We start from the raw sequence: 19,681 nt of genomic DNA on the forward strand, positions 1-19,681 counted from the left end.
TAGTTTCCCCTTCATTATTACACTGGCAGGGAAGTATTATGTGGCTTGATAAGGTTTGTACAAGCACTGTTTTCCTGCCGTGGTTTTTGCTGGCTGGATTTTCACAGCCTGCTTCCTGCAGTCGCCTGCAGATCTCCCAGGTGAGTGGCTTGCTTTTGCTCTGTGACTGCCCTGGATCATCACCAGCAGGGTGAGCAGTAAACAGCCTGAGTAAAGGACCATTGCCAGGCTGGTTTGTGCAGCTGAACTGTCTATGGGCAGCTAAAGGGGCATGGCTTGAGTAAGGGTGATGATGGACCCTTTTCCCTCTTATTTAAGCAGTCACAGCCAGTGCTAACCAGGGATGTGTGATGAAAACATTCATAATAGACATCTGTGCTCTGAAATACCGACCCCAAGATCCATGCATTGGCTCTACCCTGGTGCTTATTTCAGACTGGATGCTGTTCTGTATTTGAATGTACATGCATGCAAAGTGTTTGAAAAGAGGCTTAGAAACAAACAGGATCCCTTACCACACCCTGTCATTGGCTTTTTTTCTGTTTAATTTGGAAAATACAAAATCTGCTTTTATAAAGACCCTTGCTGTGCTAGCAAATGTGTGTCACCCACCAGTTTGCTCCCTCCTGATCCAATGCTGGGAAAGATTCAGAAGAAAGAATGGAATAAATCATTCAAATGACTATGTTTTGCAGTGCCTAGCCAGATGAGTAGTTTTCTGAGCACTGGGGTTGAACATGCCTACTTGCCTATAAATTTGTGTCCAGTGGTTGACTGTGAGTCTCAGTGGATACTTTTCCCATGGCTGAGGAATTTGCTGGGATGCTCCCCTCTCTCTGGGATTGCACATGCCAGCCTTGCCTTTCACAAAGATAATTATAGAAATGCCTTCCTGCCTGTTTTCACAAAACTTGTAAGAACTTACAGGAATTTGCTTTCCCCAGCTTTTTGACAAACCTTGGCTCAGTGGCTGTGGGCCAAGACAGAAACTCTGGGATCAGCACACAGACATAGACATACACACAGACATATTGTGGTTGTCATATATAAATCTTGACTCCCTAAGAAGCAGAGAAAAGGGGATGTGCAGTGGGAACCACACTGTGGGCTCTACATGGGACAGGGAGTCACCAAGAGTGTCCTGAAAAATGGGAATATTACACATACAAAGCAGGGGGGAATAGAGGAGGAATACAGCATCTTCTCTTTCCCTGCCTGTTTGAGCTTCCCTCTTTATGTGCCACCAACACTACAGGGGATACTTGGTGGCTTTTTCTTTTGTGATCTGACTTGTAACCCAAGCTCAGCACAGTGGGCACTTGGAGAAACAACCTTACAAGTAGTAAGAGACAGGGAGGATTTGCCCTATTTAACCACAAAGAGTTTTCAGAAATGAGAGAAATATGGTACTATTTCTAGTAACCCTAAGGGAAATATGGTAACAGCAAGCATAAAGACACAGGATTTTAGATGAACAAAGGCTATTCCAAGGTATGTTTCCCACTCTGGTGGTAATTCACTCTGTGAAAATAACAAGCAGTTCCATGTAACACTTCCCAAGTGTAGGAGAGGCATAATTCAGTCTTGAGTATTCAGCATGTGAAAAATAGTGAGATGTAGAAACACATAAATAAGCAGAAAAGCCACACATGGACTTGCAGATGTTTTACCACATCAGTGAGATCTGCATACTGTTCTTGGTGTTGTGATTTAACTTGGCATGTGACTTGGGGAAAATCATCTTCCCTTGCTCTAGCATATCTATTTTCACTGGAGACTGTGGCTGCCCTCTGAAATCTCACTCCACTTGTAGAGAAGTTGGCTTTTTCTTCTGATACGCTTTGTATCTTTTTTTCCAGTATATATACAGAAGGTGCTGGGAAAAGGACTGTATTTTGTAGTTTCAGGACATAGTTTGAGTACCTAATAAAACTTTGGGTTTTATTAGATTCTCAATCTCAGACTTAAACCCAAAATAAGGAGCTAAGGGTTTAACATTTAGGGTTTTAGCTCATGGTATAGGATGAGTTGGAGCACCAAACAAGCTTTTCAGATATGGAGGTAAACCTGAGAAAGTAGAAGAGTCAGACATGGAAGTGCAATGGTGTTTCTCAGAAAACAGCCTGGCTGTAGCACAATGGCTCGTGTCATGCTGTTAAGAAACAGCATCTCAGGGTCAGAAATGGAGCTCTAGTTTACAGGAAGGCCTTCACCTTGGGTATGGATCTGCTTTCATGATGATCCTCTGGTGTACAGCAGTTACAGAAGGAGAGATTTATGGGTGTCTGATAATTTATTACTGATAGGCTCAGTAAATGAAATGTGCAAATGAACCTTAAAGGGAGATGGTAGCAATGGTAGCAATTGCTTTATCTGAGAGAAATAATAGTGTTCTTTCCTATGTCTTCAGCTGCTCAGCAGTTCTTGTGAGAAATTCCACTTCTGAGGCTAAAACTTCCCTGCATATACCAGCTTTTATTTATTTTTGGCTTTTCTGAGAATAGAAGGTTTCAGCCACACTACAGTAATGAAAGAAGAATGAAATGGGATTTTCTTTGTCCCCAGAAATGTTGGTTTTAAACATCCTTTCAGCTGAGTGAGTGAAATTGTAAAATTGAGATGTGACAGTGATGCTCCAGAATTCTCCAGGGGTGTTTGAGCTTGACTTCATGGTTTCATGCAGTTTTTTGTGGCTGATACCGAGCCGATGAAGCAGACTTTTCCAGTTCATTTTTTCTGAAGCATGCAGCTGAGGAAAGATTGACTACAGAAGCATCTGCAGCTAATTTAGCAGCATAATCCAATGAAGGATATTGCTGCAAATTGCTACAGAGACCTGGCATGGTTGGTGGCCAGTCCAGAGAAGACTCTTTTGTGTGGCTGTCAAAATCAAGGTGCCTCAGTCTCTTGTGCTCGTATTTAAACTGAAGGAGAGGCAGCACTTTTCTAGAGTTTTCCAGTAGTCTGAAATGGCAAATAATTTATCAACAGTGAGGTGTTGTTTCTCCTTCCCCTTTTCCTTGGTCACCCACAGGAAGCTTTTTGACTGAAGAATGGTAATTAGTGGAGCAGAGTATTTTGCCAACCACATTTAATGTTGGTATGACAGCCAAGTCCTCAGTGCTTTCCTCAAGCACCTCACAGTCCAAATGGGCAATTGAAGATGGTTTCCTGGTAAAAGTCATGTCTAAACTGGTGAGAAGAGGAGAGTACAGAGAGTAGCTGAGGTCTGAAGAGAAGTGCGATGATTGTTTGATTTTAATTTTGTTCTTAAGCTCTTTCCAAGAAAAGACCTGGCTGCCATTGCTGCTCTGATTTTTCTTATCTCATTCCTTCCCTTCTGCTGGCCCATGTTTGAGTGATGGGATATGACCCCTCTTGCATTATTCCTGTCTCACTTCACAGTTCTCATATGTCTCTCTATTTCCTTCCTAATTTTTGTCATGATGTTAAAAAAAAACTAAAAAACCCCCCCAGAATTCTTTGATGGCACCACATGGGCAGAAAAATGTCTGGAGGATCGTGTCATTCAGTCTACACAATGCTTGGATCTCAGCCATTCTCTGAGTTCATTGCTTACATGACCTCTAAATATTTATTTTTGAAATGGGTTTATAAATTGCTACGGTTGATTAAAAGACTCCTGAAAAATGTGACTTTTTCTGAACAGATGCAGAATGGTAGTTGGTTTTAACAAAACAAGACAACAAAAAAAGCAAACAACTTGTTTAGTTTTACGTGAAGTATCAGATCTATGCAAACCTATGTGTTGTTTTATTCTTTAAATCTGGTGGATGGAAGCTGAACAACCAGTATGTATTCACAATGACCATAACCTTGGCAGCAACTCTGAACTCATATATCAACATTTCTAACATGAGATGCAACCATAATTTTCTTTCAACAGCCACATTTTGGGGGTTTATTTTCTTTTGGTTTTTAGTGTATTCCCCTTGTGCTTTTTGCTTGGACAAATACTGTGTCTTACATGATTAAAATCTAACTCTCTTACTAGTGTATATTTAAATTGCTTTGTCCAGTATAAACAGGCAGATCTTGGCTCCAACTCTACATTAGAATGTGAGACATCAGATTCTTAAGACCTCTGGTTAATTGGAAATCAGTTAATGGGAACTAATTGTCATTGCCTTGTGATGAAGGCTTAGTGAAAGTATCGTAGTAGAAATACATAGGTGACTGTAAGGGTCAACCCCAGATATGAGTGTGGGGAAGCCCACAGGCTAAAGCTAATTTTTTGAGATATAAGTGCTTATCCTGTCTTCCTTTGTTGCAATGATAAACAGTCAAAGCACCTTCATGCATGTTTGCCAGGTAAATTTATGTGAGTATGTAAATTTATTTGAGTATGGATGTATAACATGTTTCAATTTTCTACTTGGAAATCTTTATTTTTTTCAAGTACTTCATACCAGGGCATACAAAACTTAATCAGCCTGCTCCAAGAGGCATAAAGAGCCCTGTCAAACACAGATTTATGACAGATTTTTCTTTGCCATGGCTGAAGTTACGTGGCAAGTATGGCAATGTAAAAAGTGAAATATTTGAGGAGGTAAATGGCTCAATCTGCTGATCTTGCTTTCTAAATAGTACCTGAGAGTACAAATTACTTGCTTTGCCAAAATCAAGCTGTAGGAAAAGTAAATTTGACATCTTGTTTTGATGATGTATGTGGGTGAGGGTAATACTATTCAGCCAGAGTGTTTAATTATAATTATAATAATTTAAAAAATAAAATAGCATTGAGAACATGTTATTACACTAACATGATCCAGATCCAGCTTTCACTGGAAAGCCCAACTGCATAAAATGAGCACAATTTTTGAATTTAATACTCCTTTACCACACACACAATGGCAGTAGCATCTGTATAATGGACCATTTCCATTGCTTTAATCACCTCTTACTGCACTCTTACTGGTCATTAGTTCTACAGATTAATGACACGAACATGGATTTATTAGTGCTGTAAGCCTGTGGGAAACAGTGGGTCAGATTAGTGTCTTTTTCATAACAACATCTGATGTGCTTTTATTAGACCTGAACATGGTGTATCACTTTCTACATTAAAAATGTCTGCTGGTGAACCATTTCTGGTTGCTTTCATCACTTGATTGTAACCTTTTGATTTGTAGAAAACTCTCCCACTTGCTAGCAAAGTATCAGTAACTTGAGTTAGGGGATCAAAAACTGTTTGGAAATAACTTTTTACCTCAGAGTGAAATGTTTTTATTTTAAAATAGTGCTTCTTCACATGTAGTGTTGACACAGTAGAGACCCCTGACTTCCTTGAGAGGATAAGATATGCAAGATATGTGTCTCTTAATGTGACTGTTCATAAACCAACTTACTGCTGGACTGCAGCCTGAAATGCAAAGCTGGTCAAAGAAACAAGTTTCTGATGCAAAATTAGCTACAGTAGTTAGTGCTCTTTGGATTTTAGGGAGTTAATCTACCATTTAAGGAGTTAAGCAATCCATGTTTTTGTAATGCACCAGTCTGTGCCACACAATCATGAGAACATCTCTAAGATGGTTAGAGACTTCAAAAGCTCTGTAAGTCAGTAAAAATCCATTTCTTCCCCTTGTTTGTGTAATTTGCTGTCAGGTTCTTTAAGGTCAGTTCTAAGAAGGGCTGATGAATATGAATCTTATCTGCTACCCCTTATAAACCTGCTCTTAAGTTCAAGGTTAGATGTTGTTTCTCAATTTGGTTGTCTTTCAGTAGCAATGAACTGTTTTATTTACAACATTAGCAAGTGTGTGGTATCTCTTGTCTGTAATGCTCCAAAGCTGATGAAAAGAACCATAGAAATTGTTGAACCTTAGAACAAAGAAGATGAAGGACTTCTTAGAGGTACATTTTAAGGAGTTGTTGAGTACAGTAGTTTTCTTTAGTGTCCATTCCTGTGCTCTGAGAGGTGTGCTGCCCTGTCTTCCACTGGCTGCAAAATCTGGGCATCTCCTTCTGTTGGTCTGATAAAGACACAGATGGTTGTGTAACCCATCCAAAAAAACCTCCAGTGGATGGGCAATGGATGGATCTCCAATGGATGGGGCCAGGTCCTTGCATGAGAGAAAGTGGCACAGTCTTTTTGTAAGCAGAGGATGAAGAAAGGAGTGTGTTGCTCCTGGACATGCAGAGCCATGGAGTGGCATATGAATCCCAGGCAGTTACTTTGGTAGTGCACAGGGAAGAAGAGAGGAGAAAGACTCTGAATCCTTAAGAACTATTTCTTCTTGATACATGCAGAGATTCAATTTCCTTGTGCTGAACTGGAGACAGCTGGTATTCCTCCAGACACTGAGGAAGCTGGGCGTCAGCACTGTCTGCTCCAGATAAGATTAATAATGTATAGATTGATGGGGAATGGAGCCTGATCTGTTGGGATGCCACAGCAAGCCCTCCTGATGAGGAGGAGCAGCTGCCTGCTTTGGGCCTTCTGACAGGAGCCAGAGGAACCATCCGAGACAGATTGGGATTGACTCCTGTTCCTTCTGCAGGCCAGTTGCTCACACCTTGGAGCAGACTGTGCTGAATGCAGCTCAGATCTGTGGATGTGTGATCAGGTCCAGTTCCTGGCTCTGTATACTTCAAAATTCTCTTAGAAAAAATGACCCCACAACTGAACACAAGAATCACAAGAATACAGCAGAAGGAACTTTTCTTCACCCTTGTATAGCAGACTACAAGTGTGCTTAATGAAATACATGCTGACACAAGTCTTGACCAACAAACCAGAACAGCAGCAGTTTTTTGAATTAAAATCTCTGCAGTCACTTCTGCTTCCCATTTTCAGTTTGGAAGTTGAGAATTGTTTGATCTCTTGAATACTTTCTGTGTTGTACACAGGTTGGAGGCTTTTGACCTATCTCTTTTTTGTCAGCCAGAGTATTTTTCAGAGCCACAGAGTGATAGAACTTGATAGGCTCAAGCTCTTTTGGGCTCCCTTCTGAGGTTCTGGCTATGGTCTGCCCAAACTTGCAGTTTTGAAGCAAGTTTGAAGTTTTTAGGGTCAGCCCAAGGTGAAGTCCACGATGTCATTTACTTTTCCACATCCTTGGATGCAATTAAAAGATATGGCATAAGTGAAAAATAGAAAATCAGGAGGGGAATTCTAGATCACTTGAGGCTGCAGCATGTAAGTGCTGGTACTTTCACACTTTCCTGGTACAGAGTTCCCAGTGCTGGTGCTTAACCTGAGGCAGGGAGAGCAATAGCAGCTGTATCTTTCCTGCTGGCTTGAACACAGTGTAAGTGGTGGCCCAGTGGGTGTTAAAAACATCACTCAAGCTCTTCTGAAACCTGAACTAAATACTCAGTTGGTTGCCCAGTGTGAACAAAACAAACAAAAAAAAACCAGAAAAAAAGTTTAAATTACTGAGGCTTGCAAATCTGTGCAGAGACTGCCTCTCCAAATAAAATAGGCAGGTTTTATGTCCTGTTCTGCAGTAATAATTTGATGCTTTTTCCTTTTTGAGGTTTGCAGTCCAAGCTCTTTAAGTATTGGTTTCACAATTACTGCTAAGCATGAATGGCTGGTTTCCAATCTGGAATAACTTTACATGTTCCAGAGAATGCCATTACCTTTACCCAACTCTGTGATTAATTACTGTAACAATTACTGCAACTGTTGAGGTAATGACAACAGCAAAATAGAATATCTGTTGGGTTAGCAGAAGCAAACAGAAAATAATGAACTAAGTGCCTTGATAGAGATGTGACCGTAGGTCTGTACCTTGCCTGTTGTCAAAGGAAATCCATTATCATTCTCTTAAATCACATTTACTTTGTTGCTCCTGCACAGAAGTGGGATGTGCTTTTTTGTCCTGCACAGAACAGTTTCACCCTGGAAAACTAATCTAATTCATGCTTTGTTTTAATTGGGTTGGGTTTTATCAGCTCTATGGATACACTGGGGTTTAAGGGACATGTGAATTTACTTCTCTTTCTTTCCCCCAGTCTCTTCAGTGCCTGTCTTTTCAAAAGACTTAGGTAACAACAATGAACAGCTGGCAGAATTGGGGATGCATTTGGCCTGGTGGTGTAGCAGGGAGGGACTTGACACCCCCTTCACCGAGGTAGGAGCTGCCAGGAGCAAGTGTGCTTCCACCCCTGTGTGACAGTGCCTCTAGCAGGGACCAAGGAACCATGACTGCCCAGAGCCTGAGCAGGGGGTCCAGCAGCTCACCCTGGTGAGATGGGGAGAGGGAGGAAAAGCATTTTCCTCCCTCTCCCATGACAACAAGGAGAAGTGTTCTGCCTCAGAATTAGAGCTCCACATCTCTTGCCCTCATTCACTTTCCTGCCGCCACTGCCCCTGGCTTCAGTGGTCTGTGCTGGCTGCCCTTCTCTTGGGTTTAGCCATTTCTGCTGGAATACTGTCTTCAGGGTTTTTTTCTGGTCCTTTCACATTGTCTGGATCTTTTTCTGGTTTTTACATCCCTTTTGGAGGAAGATTTGATATCTGCTGCTGCTGCTATCTACTGCCCAATGCTGCTGCTGGATGGGGACAGTGGGGATGCTGCTGGTGGTGTGCAGCCACCTCTGCAGGTCACATTTAACTGATACTGGGGTCTGCAGTGTCTCAGTAGAAGCAGGGAGAGTACTGGGCAGTTTAACATTTTCATTTCCATACAGTAGCAAAACAGTGGTGAATTAATGATGCAGAGGAGAATGCAGAGGAAAATGTATGTGTTTTCTGAACTTAAATATATAAATGACATCATCTTATGGGTCTTATGATGTATTAGCTCAAAACTTGCTTATTTTGGGATCTGGTTCTTTGTTTGCCATGTATTTCTATGCATGTTTTGCCAGACTTTAAAGATGACTTCCTTAAGCCTGGATTATACAGAAAATGTATATGACACTGCATCATGTGTTGAACCCTGAACATCCTGCTTTTATCTTGTCATGTTATCTCATATTATTATGCTGGTTCACTGCTGAGCTTTTTAACCAAATGGTACTGTGGCTCATCTTTATTATAATAGAGACATATTTTAAATTTAAAATGCTTTATCAATACAAATAGAAACCCTTCTTTTGTAATTAGGAATGTCTTTGTGCTTTTTAATTAATAGAATTAATGAAGAGTTATTTGGTTTCTGATGCTATATTTGGCCTTTCACAGCCACATGATTTTATTGATATATAGTTGAAATGTCTTTTGAAAGCCCCTATAATAAAAATAGAAGAGAAATTAGATTACCTCTGAGACTTAAAGGAACTGTTGAAGAATTTATTAGAGCAATGTTAAAGTATGCTGTAAAATGAGTCATGTTAGTCTCCAAATTGATCTGGGATATCTGGGGATTCAGAATGCTCTGCTACTCAGATTAATTAAAATGTAGTCAGCTGAAACCTTCACTATAATCAAAATTGTTCCCCAGGGTTATACCTTCATTACCATCCTGGTGTAGCCTTCCAGTCCTGACCATTGCTGAGCTAAGTAATCAGTTTAAAACAAAAGCAAAAAATGATCATGACAGCACTTAATGTATTGTTTGGGGTTTTTTATTGCTATGCTTGGGCTCTGTTTGATATCATTAATTGTATATATTCCTTCTGCTCCCAAAGACAAACAGTGAGAGACAAAGTATCTCTGATGTGAGGGTTACGCTGTTTCCCATATTGTAAGACATGGAATATTTTACAGTTCCTGTTTTCTGTAACTTTGACTAAGGCACTGATCTCCCTCTGCAGATGTGCTGCCTATCTCATCCCTGTTGTGCTGTGGGTAGTGTTCTGCTCCACAGGGGTTTCCTTATCAGCAGCCCTGGAGTAAATCAACGAGGTGGAGACTGCATTTCCCACCAGTGTCTCGAAGGAAGAGCTCACATCATATGAATTTGTACAGGATACCCAAGGACCTTTGCCTTACGAGGCTGTCTCAAGCTCAGGCTTCAGGACCTAGATAAAGCACTGCTTCTGTCTCTCCCACCCTGTGGATATTCTGGCCCCATCTTTGCAGTCTGTCAGCAGTTTGTCCTTGAGCTGGATGCAGTAGTGAAACCCTCTGGATAAGGCTCACCCTTATCTTTCTCTTGTCTCATGTCATGGGCACTGTCCCCAAAGCTGCTGAATAGCAAAGACATGACAAAGAAGCTTTTGATTGTGGCTGTCAGTACTAGAACCTGGAGATTGTAACTCAGAATCAAAATGCATCCGACTGAGTTGTGGCTCTGACAGAGTGAGCCCCAAGTTTGTTCTTCCTATTAATGATCTGAATGCAATGGGTTTGGAGTCTCAAAAATACTTTTAAAAACACTCATGCTTTTTCAAGTGTCAAAGAAAGGGATTTCGTGTCCTTTCTGCCAGAATATAACAAACAACTATTATATTCCCCTATATATATTCTATATATATATATACTCCTATATATTCTCCTATAACACCTCCAGAATCCCACAGAACTTTACATATGTTATTTAGGCTCCAAAACCCCCCATTAATGGATATTTCTACTTTTTTATTTTTTTCAGTAAGACAAACTGAGGTGGAAGAAGTGCTAGTGGTTTGCTAAAGGCTAAGTAGTCCCTCTCAATACATCAATGCCTACTCCCAATCTCTTTAGTATAACAAAGCACATACCTGCACCTGACTTCCATCCAAATAAATCCTCTAGAACTCCCTTCTCTGACCATGTGCACTGGACATTTACACAAAGCAAACACAGCTCATCTATGCAATTGTACAATAGAATATTGACTGCTTAGTACATGCCATAGCTTTGTACTTTTAACAATAAAAACGTCTTCAGTGTTAGCAGCCCTATTTAGGTGACATGTCACAGGAGAGGACAGTAGGGAAGAGTCTAGCTGTGCCTTCTGCAGTGATCACTCCATGCCCTGCACTGTTTGATGAAGCCTGGCATTTCTTCCTTTTGTTTCAGTGTCAAGGAGCAAACTTGATGAGAAACCCACCTGGTACATTTATGACAGGGAAATCTAAAATGGAGGAATATCCAGGTTCCCAAAGAGATTTGTGAAATTCTTTGCCCACGTAAGGAGCCAATCTCTGGGAAGACTCAATAAACCTATAATTAGACTTCATGGTCTGCACCTCAGACAGCTGGAAGTCAGATGAAAGTTAGTGTGAGGGGGAACAAAGGCTCTGGTTTTCCCTCCTCAAGAGCCTCAAGTTGCAAAAAAGGTCATATCATTTCAACCTCTTGGTGTCTACTTGTCTGTGTTGAGAAACACCATCACAGCTGTCGCCATGATATTTTCTGAAAAATCCCTTTGCCAGGATTTTTCTCCTGAGAAGCTGAGAAGCCTCAGGGAAAAAGAAAATCAATAATTATCTGCTGCTGTGGAATGCAACAGGTGCATCTTTGATTGGTCCATGTTGGTGTTTCTAATTATTGGCCAATCACATCAGCTGGCTTGGACACTCTGAGAGTCACAAGCTTTTGTTATTCATTCATTCCTTTCTATTTCTTTCAAGCCTTCTGATGAAATCCTTTCTTCTATTCTTTTAGTATAGTTCTAATATACCATTTTCCTTTAATATAATGTATATCATAGAATAATAAATCAGCCTTCTGAAACTTGGAGTCAAGATTCTCATCTCTTCCCTTGTCCTGGGACCCCTGTGAACACCACCACGTTTGGTGACCTCAAGTGAAGAAAAATTCCATATTTGGTGAACCCTGAGTGAGGAACATTGCCCCACACAGCCTGGTTGTGTCTCCTTCTGAGTGGGTTAGTGCTGGTGAGTGGGTGAATGTACAGCAAGGAATGTGCAGCCCCTTGGCTTGGCTGAGTGAGAAGAACTGCACAGCAACAGCAGAGGCTCGAGGACACGAGCCCTGACACATCATCTCAGCCCTTCATTTTTCCATATATTGACAAGCTCATCCTGTACAGCCTCACTTTCTTCCCATGTGGGACTTCCTTGCCATCCCCTTCTTTCAGGCAGGTGTTGTGAGAGAGGACATACATCAGATTGGACTGGATGACATCTCTACGCTTTGTGTTAGCAGAGGAAAACGCAGTGACAGGAAGAGTGACTGCTGCTCATTTGCTATTTAAGTTGTATTCTTAAAGACAGACAAGATGGTGTAAAATGCCTATTTTTACTGTACTTAGTACATGATTTTTACATTGTTTCTTTAGGGAGAGTATCTCAATTATTTGACATCCATTTAGAGGTATTTTTTCCTCCTTCATTCTTTTATTCACCCACAATATTATTCATGATTAAGAAAAATGCATGAGGACTGTGCTAAAATACAACCATGTTGTAAATAATGATTTTTATTTTTTGCAATGTTATTTGTGCTAGAGATTGGACTCTGTTCTCCTGTTGAAGTGAATGCCTGCAGATCAGATTGTATGCTAAAAAGCTGGCTATGAGTGAAAAGTGAGAAAGTTCACCTCCAAGGATTTCTTCTAACAGGACTATGTTTCATTTTATATAAAACTGTAATTTACTGTTTTGCAGCTGTCTGTATGCACTTTCACCCTCTGATGATTGACACAGAAGAGCTCAGGTGTTTTTGGATTACTTTCTGTGGCATTTTAGTATCAGTAGTGGTCACTGTGAATTTGCTGCAATTGAAAGAACTTAGGCTTATGTAATGGAAGATAAGAAATTTGTGTCAGTTTTATATAATCCAATTTTTAACTGTTTCTTCCTGCATAGCTTAATCCCACATTGTGTAGGTGGGATTGTCATTGGAAATTGTTTTAAAGTTGACAACCTTCATCTTCTCACGTGAATGGGTTGTATTCCCATCCTGAATAATCACCAAAGTAAAGACTGAGAGCCGGAAAATTGTACTGAGTAGGACCACAAAGTTGTCTGGGTGAGAAGTAGGGCACTGGGTGTAGCAGATTGTGGTTTGCCTGCAGTTTTCCTGAGTTTAGAGCTGGCATTTTGCTGCCAAGCATTGTGGTGCTGCAGGCCTGAAGAGTACCTCACTGTTCCAGTGCATTTCTTGTCCTGTGCCTTACTGTGCTTAGTTGTAAGCATGAAGATTTATTGTGCTTTGAGTAGGCAACATGCAATTTGCCACAGTTAAAAGTCATATTCTGTAATGCAAAACGTGAAAACCAGTGCTGGAGATCTTTCTGTCAATCCCAACACTTGTATTGGGACAAGAAAGAAAATGCAGATGATGAGTCTATTCCTCCTCAGGGCAGACAGTTTTCTGCAAAGACATATCACTCTACCAGCAGGGCACCCTATGGAAAAGTTGTGTTGTTGGGGTTTTTCCTTCCTATTTTTGAAAGATGGATTTGTGAAAGCAGGTCAGACAAAGGCTGGGGTTATGTGCCTGGTTGTGCGTATGAACTTTGATTTCTTTCCCTGTCCTTATTACAAGTAAGTCTCAGGGGAAAGTACTGCTTAGCTGAATGACTATAATTATTTAATTAATTGTTTGCTTAATTAAAGCTTTGGAATTTTTCTGTGTTTATAAGTATCTCTCTTTCCTATACAGCATATATTGGCATATCATCATCCATCCCTTCCTGGAAAGTATATTCAGAAGTGGTGGCAATAGTCACTAAAGGTTTTGAAAGAAAATTTCAGTGCAGGATTTAAGGCAGATCTCCTTCAGCAGTTGTAGCCCTTGTCTTCATACCAAGTTCTGTGTTCCTTCCTTATGCAGGTATACACACAGAGCTGTACCCAAGTACTCACAGACTGACTCCAAGAGCTCCCTTTACCTTGCTCACACTCTCCAAGCCCCTTTTGGGGGTCCCTGCCTCGATGCCAGCTGCAGCACCAGCTATGCATTGATGGTGGCGGCTGAAGATGAGTCTTGGGTCCTGCAGGTTGACTGCAGAGCCGTGTAGCATTGCTGCTGTGGCACCTGGCAGGACCTCTTGTTAAAGGTCTTTGTTGAGGTATGCTGTGACTCTCCCCAAAATCCCAGCTTGTTTCTGTCTGCTCAGCTTGGCAGGGAGGGAGAAAAATCCCAGGGCTGTTTGCAGAAGGTAAATACAGGGAGTGGAGCAGGGGATCTGACTGCTGGTGGGACTTGTACCCCTGGCACTGTTTGGATTTACCCATCTGGCTCTGGTCCTGCTTACACCTGTCAGCTGAGAGGGACAGTGCCAAAGCAAGGGGTGAGTGAATGTCCTCTTGGAGCTTTGCCTGGCCAGCTGGCAGCATACATCATCAGCCAAGCTTTCCCTTCCTCCTCCTCCTCCTCCACAGCCTTGGACATGTCATTCAATATGTATGGCCATGCCTTCCCACCACAAGGGAGGAAGGTGGGTTTCAGTCCCATCAGCCCCTCTATCAGAAATTAAGGGTTTCAGTCTTTCTTTCTTTCTTAATTGAGAGGAGAAAAAAATAAATTTCCTCCTTTTAATTTACTATTTTTACTTTTTTTTCACTTGTATATTGGTCTCCACTAGAATGGACATACTGTGTCCATTGGAGACCCCACCTTAGCAAGACAAAGCAAGCTCATGGTGCTGGAATTTTTTTATGGAATTTTATGAGGAGAGACTAGGAGGAGGAAGAACTCACCAAGTAGGATTGGCTCCAGAAAGAGGTTAGAAGCAGACTGAGGTTTGTCTACCTTAGACTATGAGGCCTGTTCACTCAGATGTGCTTCTTTCTAGCTTTTTCTGGTAATGCCATGCCCATATTCATCATCCTACTGCCATTTTCCAAAGCTGTCATCCTGTCATCCCCGTGTCAACAAACCTCCCACCAGTTTGGGTGACAGACACATTTTAGACTCAGCTCCTGTGGGGAGGGTGTGATGACCCTTCCTTCAAAACAAGCCAGTGCTGTCTGCCACTGTGACACAGCAGTTCCTGTCCATCTGCCAGGGGGTGTTTGGGAGCACTGCATTAGGAAGCTCAGTCACAGCACTACTGCTTTTTTTTTTAAGCCAACCCTACATCCCTGATATTTTTAATATTGATGGGGCAGTAAGTAATATTTTCCCATGTGCAAATGGAGTATAGTACCACAAAATGTCACAAAAACTAAGTTGATTCATTAGGCAAAACCTGAACATTTAAAATTTATACGGATGTATTTTTCCCCTTTTCTATCAGTGTAAAAGTACTGTTTATAAAAGGTTGTTCAGATCTTAGGCTGCACTAGATGCTTTTATACTGTGATGCCTTTTACTTGCTGATAAATTTGTTAAATGCATTTACAGTATTTCAGCAACCTTCCTTTAACAGCCTCTTCTTCAAGGTCTTGCAATATAAACCTTCTGGATCCATCAGAGTTATCACATGCAACACAGCCCAAGTTGGTTCCACGGCATGCTACCATAATTTTCATTTGTTAAATATTCTTAGCACTGCTAGGAAGTATTTTGTGTGAAATGGATTGTGTTTATTACTTCTGTCAAATAAACTTAACACTCAAGACCCAAAGCATAAATTACTAAGCAAAATCAGAAGCAAAGGATGAGAAGATCTTATACATAGTTGAGAGTGAGCAAAATGAGAAGTTTTTTCAGCAGATAAGACTTTTGCCAACTTAGAATGTTTTATAGCCTGATGCATGGCATTGTTTAACCAGCAGCTGTATTAAGAAAAGACAACCTGAAATAAGTATAAAAATTCACCCAGTCACCTTAGCTGAACTCACAGTGACTTCTCTTGCTCTTTGCTGAATTTTAATCCAGAATCCATCTGCCTTTGTTTAGTTGCTTCTGCTAAGGCTTTTACACAGTGATTATGTTGTGCAGTGAGTTGGTGCTGTCCCATCAGTGTTTGGACCTTTGGATCAAGTGGACCTGTCTACCCAATTTTTTCATGTTACCATTCCTGCGGTCTTGCTGAGGTCATGTTGCATTAGAAAGTGTGTGTGTGTGCCAGTGCTAAATCCATGGCTCCAGAGTGTCTTTACATGACAACATTCTCCTCATGTTGGATTCACACTACAGTATCATCTTGGCCATGTGACCTGAAGTGTGTTAGGATCTCCTAACAGACAGGAATGCAATGATGTATTCTGTCCAGAGGTTTTTTCCCTTAAGAATCACAACAGTTTAAAATGAGGAAAATTGTTGAGCCATATGTGTTTTTAAAAAGAGAAGCAATGCTGAACCAGTGTATAGCATACAGTGGAAAGGAAACCAAATACAGTATGAGCTGTAATACTGCCTGTACTCTGGAGCTGAGCAACTTTGAAACTATAAAGGGATTTGAGCACATGTTCATTTATTAATTTTATTTTTTTTACTCATATCTGTGCCATTTGCAGCAAGCCCTTTATCACAAACTTGCTCCCATGCTTGCTCATATTGTGCAAAAGAATGTGGCTGAAACATCTCTCAGCACATCTAAATGCATGCCTGTATATGTAATCATGTGCATATAGCCACACATCTGGGATTCTCTCATTTTCAGAATGATACAGTCTATTGGCATAGCTGTGTGCTTTTTACAGTAATTTAAGCAGGTAAAAATCAGATAGTATATATTCTATTTCACATGCTGATACCCTTTTATTTTCCCATTTCTTATAGACAGTGATAATGAGAATTGATATTTTTACATGGAGAATTTCATGATCCAAAAATACCTTTAATACTGGCATGCAAAACTGGTGTAGCAGAAGAAGCATATCTGATCCAAATCATTAATTGAGCTGTAATTACAATGACAATACAAAAATGAAGCAACCTTACCTTAGCTCAGGAGAGTCTTTTTGCTCTATCCCAGGCAGCTTCCTCCCTTTATTCAACTGAAAAGGGAAAATCCACTTAAATAAAGATAAGGACTGGAAGAGTGAGTGATTTAAGGAGTTCTCATCTGAACTGCTGATCCACTTGTTTTTAGCAAATTGCAAAAAGCCTCGATCCAGCAATAGCTCAGAGCGACTTTTCTATTCTCGTGTGTTCTGTGGGCTGAGAATCTGCAAGAATAAACCTGAGACGGTGCTGCAAGAGAGAGACAGCGGGGGGGACCTTGGCACGGAGTTGGACCAAACTCTAAATATAGCCTAACCCACTTTCTGTGCAATTCTCTTCATACTCTGAAGGCAGATGACCTTGTCAGAAAACTGACCTCCTGGAATGTCCCCCTCTTAGTAGAGAAGATCTAAGGGAGCAGGACTGCAGCATAAAGGGACAGAAAAGCAATCCACCATCTGCCTGCAGCAAATGAATTTAGGTATGGGCTCTTATTTTCCTGGTAGTTAGAACTGGTTGTCTCATAATGTGCTTTTTAGTTGATCATTTAAACAAATGAGCTGCATGTCAGTTCACAAAAGGCCTGTGCAGATGAGAGATTGCATTGTAATTGTTAGTCTTAAATAGAGAGCACTTACATAGATGACAAGCCCATGCCTTTCGTCCTCTGAAAAGCCTTAACATGTCAGAGTGTGCAGTATTGCCCTAAATGCTTCTCACTATAAAAAATTACCCCTCCTTTTACTTGCTCTTATAATAAGTTAGACTTTTTGGAAGAGTGAGTTAAATCCATAAATGTATATTCTAGTACCATATACATTTGGGATGCTAGGATAGCTTAAAAGGGGATGAGAACCTGCAATATCAGAAATCAAACTGCAGAGAAATATGAAGTATATGCAGAGGAGCAGGAAGCAAAGAATAAGAGGAATAGAAACATAACCCTTGTGCTAGGGAACTGGTTTTCAACAGATGTTTTATAATCTGGGGAATTTGCCACTCTAACTCTGTGTGGCAACATGTCAGGGTATTTTGTTCTTAGCCTGAAGGAGAGTTTAACTTGATATGAGTCAACCTGATACTCTGTCAAATGGAGACCTGATACTTCTATGTCATATGAAGGCTTCTAAATAAAAAAAGCTTCAGAAATCAGAGCAGCTCAAAATGTCAACTTTGATTTTGTGTGTAAAGATGGGTAGGAGAGCTGGGATAAAAGACTGTTTGCAGTGTTGTTCTTCAGTGGGATATTTTCTTTGATGGTGACATATATGTGAGTGTATGCTACATGATATGCATGCCTGCAGTTTTCCATGTACAGAGAAAACCTGAGAAAAGTCAGGACTGTGATAACTGCATACTACAGATGTGTGCATCTGCAAAACATCCATGAGCCAAAAAGGTGGGAATGGTATCAGTAGTCTGTAAAGTAGCAGTATGTCTCTGTGAACAATAATTTATGCTGTTAAGTTTTTGTGAAGTGTGCTATATATCCTTTTAATTGCAGCCTACTATTTCTGGCAAGTTCCACTGTGTAATTTTATCATGATCTATAGACTTGAAGTGCACAGTATCAGCCAGACTCTCTGTGTTACCCTCACAGCAAGAACTGCAGCTGTGAGCCACAGCTGCTTCCCAATACAGAGAACAGTAAAAAAGCACAAATCTCTGGCAGTATTAAGAGAGACATCACATCTGGGACCATGCTACATTTCTGGCTGAAACTCAGTCACAGTCAGACCTAGGCTAGACCCCACCCATTAAGTCATTTTATGGATTTATCCAAGTTCATCTTTCCTCCCAGTTTACCTATTTCTTCCCCACTAACATAAATGTTTGTCAGAAGTTAATATTATGACAAATGAAGAATGTTGGTGTTGGATTTTGAAGAGAGGACCTGAAAAAGGAACAAGTCCATCTCCAGATAGGTGTGTATTGAATAGCACTGTGTAACTAGTGAAATTCTGAATGTACAGGTCACCAACATCACTAAACATGGATAGCATTGTGCTGCCTGTGCTCCAGGGTGGCACCCTCATGAGAGCCACACCAACCCTACCAGTTCCAGCTCCACAGTGCCACTGCCCATTCTACCCCTCTCTCTAGTGCCAGGATATTGAATTCACCACAGATCCCTTCGTTCAGACCAGGAAGGTGATGAGGATAAAGGAGGGAATATATACTCCTCCCCAGCATGAGTAGTATACTTTTCACCCTCTTTTTCACCAGCTTTGCACCCTCTGGAGCAAGCAGCAGCTTCCATACATGATAGATGGCTCTTAGAAAAAGAAGGAATCACAGTGTTTGGTGGGTGTTAAAGCACAGGCATAGTCATACTTTGGCAGGAACTGGGCCATGCACTTCTCCCATAGGAATATTGTGGAGAAGGAGTGGTTTCTTGCTCATACAAATAATACACTGGTTGGCTTTGGGCAGGGAGTTAATCTTTGGGGAGGCTTTTATAGAGTGGCCCTGTTCATGTGTACAGGGCTCTAAATGTTGCATGACCAACCCCAGTGATGCAAACTTCCTGGAAGAAGGGGAAAAGGCTTTAAAAGTGGTTGTATGTGTTCATCAAGATGGATGGAAAAGTGCTTGGATTGACAGCTGTATACACTCAAGTTATCTTTAGGATGACTTTAATTTTTCTGTCTGCACCATGAAGAGGAAAATGCAATAGAGAGTCTGGCCCTAGTTTGTGCCTAGTTTTTCCTGAGCTCTTGTATTTTCCTTGTGATTATGAATGGGCTTTCTGCATATTTGTTGACAGTTTTTAACTGCCCAGCTTTCTTTGGTAGTATTTCCTGTGGGATTAGTTTGGTCTGACTTTTCCAGAGCCCAGGCAGTTTCCTATCCCAAATGCCTGTGTTGGGGTTGAGACTTATTTCAAGCCAGGCTCATGGGATTCTCCCTCAACAAAGTTAAACATTCTGTAACTAGTATGTGTGAGCTGATTTTTCTTTTGATTAACCCCAAATTCCTAGACATTTGTAGTTGTTTAAATATGCCACAGAGCATTTACAAGGTGAGATTGTGAACCAT

The 19,681-nt window shown here is 40.9% G+C and overlaps 2 protein-coding genes across 5 annotated transcripts in view; one reads left to right on the forward strand and one right to left on the reverse strand.

Moving 5' to 3' along the window:
* The window catches only part of FILIP1L (filamin A interacting protein 1 like), a 191,377-nt gene extending 174,555 nt beyond the window's left edge, over positions 1-16,822 (reverse strand). The window contains exon 1 of one of the 2 annotated variants that reach the window (XM_071433559.1): positions 16,640-16,822. The gene's annotated coding sequence lies outside the window, so the exon portion shown is untranslated. The remainder of the gene's footprint in view (positions 1-16,639) is intronic. The other variant, XM_071433558.1, reaches the window with a different exon arrangement.
* CMSS1 (cms1 ribosomal small subunit homolog) overlaps positions 1-19,681 on the forward strand; it is a 227,246-nt gene that overhangs the window by 177,228 nt on the left and 30,337 nt on the right. Inside the window, exon 1 of one of the 3 annotated variants that reach the window (XM_071433569.1) lies at positions 16,933-17,123. The exons of the other annotated variants lie outside the window; for them this stretch is intronic. Within the exon in view, the coding sequence (XP_071289670.1) occupies positions 17,114-17,123 (10 nt within the window). The 5' untranslated portion in view covers positions 16,933-17,113. Of the gene's footprint in view, positions 1-16,932; positions 17,124-19,681 lie in introns of those variants that run through there. 3 annotated transcript variants of the gene reach the window in all.

Source organism: Agelaius tricolor, unplaced genomic scaffold (genome assembly GCF_023055355.1).
Source record: "Agelaius tricolor isolate 1412-34295 unplaced genomic scaffold, bAgeTri1.0.p SCAF_9, whole genome shotgun sequence".
Taxonomy (NCBI): Eukaryota; Metazoa; Chordata; class Aves; order Passeriformes; family Icteridae; genus Agelaius; species Agelaius tricolor.